Source organism: Varanus komodoensis, unplaced genomic scaffold (genome assembly GCF_004798865.1).
Source record: "Varanus komodoensis strain SLA01 unplaced genomic scaffold, ASM479886v1 scaffold6_2, whole genome shotgun sequence".
In the NCBI taxonomy this organism is placed as follows: domain Eukaryota; kingdom Metazoa; phylum Chordata; class Lepidosauria; order Squamata; family Varanidae; genus Varanus; species Varanus komodoensis.
In genome coordinates, this window is record NW_025336346.1 from 3,051,788 (window position 1) to 3,060,402 (window position 8,615).

General features: G+C 44.6%; 1 protein-coding gene and 1 long non-coding RNA gene across 2 annotated transcripts in view; one reads left to right on the forward strand and one right to left on the reverse strand.

The window, feature by feature from the left end:
* Positions 1-5,109, reverse strand: part of TMEM115 (transmembrane protein 115) — an 11,331-nt gene extending 6,222 nt beyond the window's left edge. The window contains exon 1 of the mRNA XM_044451370.1: positions 3,587-5,109. Within this exon, the coding sequence (XP_044307305.1) occupies positions 3,587-4,440 (854 nt within the window). The 5' untranslated portion in view covers positions 4,441-5,109. The remainder of the gene's footprint in view (positions 1-3,586) is intronic.
* Positions 5,110-5,322: 213 nt separating this feature from the next.
* On the forward strand, positions 5,323-6,311 carry LOC123034216. Its single transcript, XR_006416715.1, has 2 exons — positions 5,323-5,489; positions 6,190-6,311. It is a non-coding gene; the product is annotated as an uncharacterized LOC123034216 (long non-coding RNA).
* The last annotated feature ends 2,304 nt before the right edge of the window (positions 6,312-8,615 follow it).

An 8,615-nucleotide genomic window follows, 5' to 3' on the forward strand; every position in this document is an offset into this window, starting at 1 on the left:
ACTGATTTAGACTTTGAACAATTCAGAGTTCAAACAGCCTCCTGAAATGAATTAAGTTCAAAGTACAAGGTACCACTGTATCCCATTTGTGCCCATTACCATCACTGTAGTGGTGGTGGTAGGATCCACCCAGCTTCCCAAGTCCAGGCTGGGGCTTGCACATGGGCAAGCAATGGGAAGGGAGGCCTCTTGCCTCTCCCCTCCCCACCAGAGAAAAAGGAACATGGGTGGGGGAGCCCAGCCACTGTGTGCATCTTGCTCTTAAGGAAGGCAAGCAGAGAGGCAGTGGCAGGCAGGATCCAGCTGCACTGCTTGCCTCCTTGTGAGAAAGCAAGACCAAACGGCTGCTTCTTCCACATGGGGCCTGGAGGGGCAGTGTGCTGTGGAACTCAGTGGCTTCACCCAGGCTCCAGCCACGGCTGAAGGGGGAGCAGGAGTGTTTGTGAGCAATCCCACTCTCCCCCTCACATTGCCAGCAGTGCAGGAGAAACTGATGACAGCTATGCTTTGCCAACTATCATCAGCTATAACTGCTCTGGCCAGTTATAAGCCCTTTTAAATTTGGCTTGTCAGGGCTTAGCACGTCATCTGGCTTAATATCTCATTCACTGGAACAAGCCATGGACAAGAGTGCTGTGTTCAGATAATGCAGTAACCCATCATGATTTATATCCATGGTGTCTTACCATGTCATCCAGAGCCAATCTCTATGTTATTCTGATGAACTATCAGCTTTCAAAGAAAAACTCCTGTTTGCTAGACTCTGCCTAGTTCTAAGTTTGGTAAAATCAATTACCCAGTCTACTTCCGCAGCAAGTAGCATAGCATGTTACAGTCAGACTTAATACTCCAATTTGCTCCGGGCATTCAGAGTCCTGAGTCCATAAGCTACAAACTGCACAATAAAGATTTGTTCATGGATGGAATTTCTCCTTTATAATGGCTGGGAAGTAAACAGAGGAGAAATGTGTGCCAATTTAGGGCTAGGAAGTAAATGGAAGAGAAAGCTGTTCACCTCCATTAATAGAGCAATTAATGTAAATGCACAAATTTCCTCTTCTTTCCAATCATCACATTTGTGTACATTTTACCTCCATTTACTTCTCAGCCATTAAATTTGCCTAGATTTCTGCATTTTTGTTTTAAACTCTTGAAGATGTACAGTGCCCAATGCAGTAAGTGCACCAAAAAGGAGCTGTGAATCAGGAGGGGGGAGGCCGGGAATTAATGGACAAATTCTATCACACAACAATGTGCCCTGAGAACAGTGTACCCCATGGTGCCCCTGACACTGGGCTCATTATAGACTGTGTTCCCTCTCCTTCCCCCACAGTCCTCCAGCCGGTATCCCTGGGTCCTACATGGCAAAACTCATCCTGTTTCCTCCTGCTGTTGCAATTGTGACTCCTTTTGCAGCCACCATGACTTCCTCCACAAACACCTTTTTTGGAGATTGCTTTTTCAACTTGCAAAACACCAAACACAATCTCACAATTTTCTGGGGCAAAGAAATAAAATTAGAAATGCAATGCCAGTTACGTATTTTGAGACTCTGAACAGCAGAGAAAAAACAACAGTGACTGAAAAGGAACAGTGACTGAACACAGAGGGGGAGACAAGTTGGGTTCTGCTGCAAAGGATGTTGCAATACTGGCTGGAGAATTGGGGGAATAGGGCGAGGAAAAGCTATGGTGAGCTCAAATGTCCATCAGACATGCAAGAGTTTTTCTGGAAACAACTAACCCACCATGGCTTATTCACAGTGTAATTCAACATAATGTGCAAATGTAGCCAATGAAAGGCTCAGCATGATTATAAAACCCCAAACTGGACTAACCAGGATTACTGCAAGGAAAGGTTTGCACATTAGCATTTTTGAAATATATCCCAGAAGTCTATGAAAAACTCAATCAGATTCTAAATAAACAGTCATTGCTAGCTTTGAACTTACAACTTCATAGAAGTTTCTTTTGCAGAACGTTAAATCAATGTATGAACAAAAAACAGCCTTTACAACAGCTTTTTGTAATATTACTGAAGAACCAACATAACTAAGGCTGCAATCCTATATGGATGTATGCTGCAGTGAGTCCAACTGCGCTCAAAGGGACTTCATTATGTCTAAATATTTAAAGGAATGCACTGTTAAACTCACCAATTTGACACTAGCTTCCAAAGTATTCTAATTTTCTTTACCTTTAGCACTGCTGCTCTCATGCTTAATTACACAAGTTTTTGCTGGAATAGGCAAATAATTAACAATGTTTAAATTAGAGTTTGATTGTATTTTAAAGCAAGTATCTGGATGGCCCAATTGTTTTGGTATGGATTCTGTGCACAAACATCCAGCAGCTCTTCTTTTCTTCATTGTCTTTAACTAGTTAGTTTATTTTCAGAGCTGCTTCAATCAGTTATAGACACCGCCCTCCCCATTTCCATAGCATCATTCTGTAATATGTGAAAGGGAGACAACTATGCAAGTATACAAGAAAAACCTAACATGGGGAGCCTCACAGCAGCATCTAAAGCCTTAGAAATTCAAGGCCAGGTTACCGCAAGGACCATCTCACCCTGCATCAACCTTCCAGGCTGCAACAATCTTTAGGAAAAGTGCTACTTTCAGTGCAGCCGGCTGTAGTTTTCAGTTGGGCAGCGGCACATGGATGGGCCTTCTCTGCACTGGTGCCTGCCCTGTGGAATGGTCTTACCTCTGAAGTTTGTCAGGCCCCAACATTGCACTGTATTCTAGGTATGGCTGAAAATGAACCTGTTTACTTTGGTAAAGTGAACCTGTTTACTTTTCCCCAGCCTTCAACTATCTTTGTACCTGTCAAACAATGTTATTTTGTGTGTATACATCTCTGTGTATGTGATTTTGTTTTTATTCCTTTGTAAACTGCTTTCAGCGTAATCGTCTATAGTTATCAGTAATAATCAAAACAAAGTTATACCAGTATGACCACAACCTCTAGGTGAACATTTTCCATCCCTATGTATATATACCCATGAAGCTGCATAAAGGAATTATATCAAATGAGTGTTCCATGTCGGGGCACTGCAGCCTCTATTGTTAGTTAAATCACAGCAAGCACACTGAGATTTAACCTATCAGCCTTAATCATGAAAATAACACAGACCAAGTCAGTTTGTCCAACTACCATGTGCTTAGCATCATAGAAAAATATAAAAGTTATAGGCACATAAGTGTATATACATTGAAACAGGCAGTTTTAAAATAAATGATTGAAATATTAAATGGTATGATTTAAAAAATTAAATCTATGCCTGTTCTACATACAAAAAATATAGGTCTGTGAATAGTACCCAGTGGAAGAACGAAGAGTGTAAGTTCTAACATAACATAAATAAAAACTTGAAATCTAAGGTTTTTCAAAAGAATAAAACAATAACCCCTGTATTCACTAATGTAAATTCTGCAGTTTGGAAATTGACACTTTTAAAATAAAATTATACTGGAGAAGTATTTGCAGTTAGATGAGTTTTTCCCTTCATTTTCTTGCTACCATTTTCAAGAATAATCACATGTGGCCATCAAACTAGCTTGGTATTTTGGGAAAAAAATTACCTCCTTCGTTCAGCATCCTGCGGATCTGTTCCAGGCAAGCTGATGGTAATGGAAGAAGGGGCACCGACATCATAACGCTTTACTGTCTTCCGGCAGACTTTCACTTTCACCAAGACACTGTGCACTAGGTTAGCCAACAAGCCAACCACTGGTTGTAGGATTTCAGGGAAGAATGTGGCAAATGCAAAGTGGTCTGACATATCACCACGTCCTCTGCTGTGTCTCTGGTAAAAACGAAGATATATCCAACTGGAGAGAACCCCAAAACCATAAGAAGCCAAGACATTGCTTTCAATAAGGGTGGTCAATCTTAAAACTGCCAGGATCAAAAGCAAGAACATGGGAACAACCTTCATCCGCACCTGAGGTATCTTCAAGACAGTACTGTCACCCATGGTTTGCTTGAGGGCCACTAAGACACCACCAAGGAAACCCAACATGCCATAAATGCGAATGGTAAACAGGTAAGAGAGATTGAATGATGCCATATAGGTAAGAAGATAGGCAAATGCCCCCAGAAGTCCAACAGAAACATTCACCACTGCAAAGAAGATCAAAAGTTCCAGGGCTCCCCATAGTGGCTCCAGTAAACGTCCTGCCACAACTATAGTGGCAAGGCTCACACCTACGTTCCAGATATGTTTCTCCACAACGCTGTGGGTTGCCAACGTCCAGATCCAGAAGTTGGGTGGGAAGAGATACCCAGGTGTCACCCCAAGTCCAAACACAGTGTCCACAGCAAAAGAGAGAAGGTAGAGCAAAATGACGATGGCACAGATGGACTTCACCACTACACTGGTGCTGGCTAGTGCAGCCAGGAAATGTTGCCGAGCTACAGGAAGGTATCTGTTCATGTTTATACCCAAAAACCCTGCCTCACAAGTCAAGGTCCTTGATCCCAGAGACTTGGATTAAGGGAGAGGGAAGGATCTGGTGGGCAGGTGACCCCAGTCTTGTCTTAGCGCACATTCACTATCAACTCCATCGCTTTCTTCGGCATAACACCCAAACAGGGTTGACAGCTGCTTAAGCCACAGGCCTCTATATGTGGGGGGCCACCCTCCTCATCCAGCCTGGCCCCAAATGGAAAACATTAGCGCCCCCTGCGTCCCACCCTGCCTTGTTCCTGGACGCGCTGGATTCTACAGCGCCCTCTCCCACCAACACCCACGATACTGCTGCACCGAAAGAGGCTGGCAACGCCGAGGCTTCCTGCAGACAACGAAGTGAGACAGGCGGCGGCGGAGGCTTCACGATCACCAGACGGGGAGATGATAGCGGCGATTTTTTTTCAAGAGAGGGAGCAGTCGAACAACTCGCAGCCCCATTCAGTCCGACGGCGGGGGCGAAGGCTATCGCGGAAGGCCTATCCTCAGCCTTTCGCAGGGTTCTTTCGCAGCCGGAAGCGAAGCCTTCCTCAGCCGGCCTCTAGTGAGGCCAGCTCCCAACAGCGCTCCTCCAGTAGGCGCCCTCGCTGCCACCGCCTCTTCCTCCTCCAGGCCAGGACTCCGCTCCTCAGGGCCTCCACACAGACGCAAACAAACAGCACGACTGCGCACGCGTGGCTGTTCTGTGAGCTATCCGGTGCACGCCGGGAAATGAAGTTTCAGCTCTCGTGAATAGACAGGGCTGCCCTTCACGTAAGACTACATATCCCAGATTGCAGTGGGTTCCAGGACTTGTGCAGTGAAGCGCGAGAGCGCAGGGTGGGGACAAAGAGGAATCTGGGAGGTGGAGGAATTTGAGGGCACCGGATGGTGAGGCAGGCATGCACCGGTCAGCAGTGCCGTGGGTGTGGCTGCAGCAGAGGCCCCGCTTATGTAATGAATGCCCAGGCACGTCTGCTCCAAAGTAAGTCCCACTGAGTTCAGCGGGGCTTGACTTCAATGGGACTTACTTGCAGGTAAGGGCGCACGTAGGGCAGCAGCCTGAGTCAGTCGCTGCTGGACGGGGCGTGGCTGTTCCGGCCTAAGGCGCAATGGCCTCTGGCGAGCGGCTCAGCCCACGTAGCAAAGAGGCGTCACCCACCGAATATCCTGCCTGCCCCTCCTGCTTCCTCTGCCTCGTCACGGTCGCCGCTGGGGGCAGCCCCTGTTGGCCGGGAAAGCCTCGGTCGTGCCGCTTGGGAGGGACCCATCTCGAGCAACAGTTGGTGACGGGGTCCTGGAGGACCCCTCGAAAGCCTCTCATGCGGGCAACACGAGGGCGGCCTGGAGGGGATTCCTTGGGGAGCGGGAGGCGGGCAAGGGCAGCTCGCACGGAGTTCCCTCCAGAGGCGCCTCACTCCCGGGGACAGCAAAGAGTTTCCTGGCACCTTAAAAGCTAGCACGTGTATTCGGGCATGGGCATAAGTTTTCGGGAGACTGCAGCCTATTTCATCAGATGTATGGAGCAGTAGTATGGACATTTTCAGGTTTCTTTTAAATATAGTGCGTCAGGTGTAGAAGGTCAGAAGAAAATTCAGTGAGGAAAGAGAACCCCTTTATTAACCGTGGTCATTTATACTGTCGTGGTTGCTTATAACAAACATTTTACACAGTTATCACAAGTAGTGAATGTCACTAACAGTCCCTTCTGCTTTGAATTTCCTTCTGATCTCACAGATTTACCATTTTCCGTCGCCCAGCGGATTTACTATATTCTCTCCGTAATACTTAATACATCTGATGAAAAGTACTGTAATTCACAAAAGCTGATGGCAGAATAAATCAGTCTTTAAAATGCTGTAAGACTCTGTGTTGGTTTTGCTGCAATAGGCTAACATGGCTACCCTCGAACTCATTCCCAAGGATAAGTGCAATCCACACTAAGAAAAGTGAGAAATTTTATAATGGAGCTACTGTATTAAATTCTTTGTTATTCATAAAAACGATGTGTTTCCCAGTATGCCTTTTGAATGTCTGTTACTTACGCAGTTTGGGGCAAACTTTCTTGGCAGTAAGCCTAACGAAACTCAGTGAAACATAACTTTTGTGTAAATGTAGGATTGAGTTGCAAAAAATACAGGAGCTGGCTTTCAAGAGGGTAATTCCAAATTTCATTTGTATCTGTAAGACATGGTAAGTGAAACCACAACAGTTTCAGGCTGGTGGGGAAAAATGGGATCAAGAGTGCTTTGCTGCTGTGCTGTTATCTCCAGATTTGGCAATTTTATCTCCAACCCTGGCATTTGCCCCCGTTTTTAAATTAGTGCCTTTAGTTTCAGAACAATAGAGTACTCTTGAATCCGGTGAACCTTAGAGCAAGCACCATATGGGGGGGGGGGGCGGGTGGAGATGGTAAAAAGAAAACCTATTTTACAGCTATAAGTAGTTATGCTTTTTTTGTACAATCTAGGCAGAGGTGGGGAAAAATAGCCTGGGAAGGAGCTGTGCTGTCAAATGAAACAGGAGCAGGGTTAAACAACCCCTCTCAGTCTTCCCTGCTGTAGGCTTGGTGCTGTGTCCTGAGCAAGATTCATGGGTTCTCAGTATGCAGATATCCCTTCTATTTCAGTTATTCTTGATAATGTAATTGCCCCCTGGTGGGCAGAATGGTGATTGAAAATGTGTGTGTTTGTGTTGTAGAATGGAATAGAATGCAAAAATTTGCATGTCTTAAATATGCCTGTGTTTTCTATCATTTGAGGAGGAAGGGGAAAGAACATTTCTGAGCTACTTTGTAAAATTGCTTATTAAAAGAGATGGAAAATTCTGGTTCTAGCTCACTGTAGGAATGTAAATGTGAATACCCACACAGTGTGTTTGCTGATTATTCTTTCACAAAGAGGATGTGCCAAAGAGATTGTTAAAGCAAAGGTGAATAATAATTTGGTTTGTCAACTTCTAGAAAAGCACAGTAAGACATGTAATGTAAACAGCAATCAACAAAGAGTCTTTTGGAAGTTTTAAAACAAATAGAACTATTATGACTTAAGTTTTTGTTGATTGGAGCCTACTTTGTCCATGAAGCATAGTTCATGCTACAAGACTGCTCATTCAGCTGCAAGAGACTTAATACAGCTACTTCTCTGGAAGTTTAAAAAAGAAGTTGAATTCTTCTTCACTGATCCAAAATCTCTCTCCCCCCCCCCACCCCAAAGACTGGATTAGCCAGCATTCTGTGTCCCTTGCCCTTCTCTTGTGTCTCTGAGAGTTATTAGCCGGAGGAAAAGTATCTTTTCATTCAACAGGAGAAAAGTGGGTACATTCTCTATATTGTGGCAAATTGCATACATTGTGCATGACACTAGGGGATATTATGTAGGTTTCAGTCTGTTCTGGAGCTGTTGTATTCTGTATAGTAAAATTTAACACATAATGTCCTTGGAACATCCAAACCACTTCATATACATTATTTCAGTTTAGTTATATGGGTGTTCAAGAGGAAGGTAGCTGACAAGTGTATATGCCCCAGAATTTGCTTCATCACAGGCTTCCTGAGTCCTTTAACTGAGTCATATTCTTCCATTATTAAACAATTGCATCTCCTTCAGCCCCTGACCAGCAAGGGTTTAGATTGTCTGCTAGTACATGCTATGTGCAAAGAGAGCTCTCCAGAGTAGCTCCTTCTGATTTATCACTTGCTCTTTCAATTATTCAGCTATCATAATTTAAAGCAGTATGGTGTGTATGTGTACGAATGAAGCACTGAGGTGAAGTGATGAATTGCAACCTGTAACAAGTGAAAAGGAAAAAAAGCCTAAATGGCCAGGATATGGCTGCTTAATACTGTGGTACCTCGGCTCACGAACACTTCCACAATTCTGGTCATGACCCAAATTGGTCGCGAGCCAAGTCAAATTCCCCCATAAGGTTCAATGTAAATAAGGTGCATTCATTCTGTAAATATATTTTTAATCACATAAATTTGAAACAAAGTAACAAAGTAGGGTACAGTAAACACTAACCTGGGGGGCGAGGTTATTGTTTGGAGGGAGAGTCCAAACTATAATCGTGTGATAGCGATTGTGCTCAGGAGGGGGGAGATGGCCGCGATCATGATCATTCTTGTGCAGGGAAGACAGGCGGATTGTGATCATGCTCAGAGG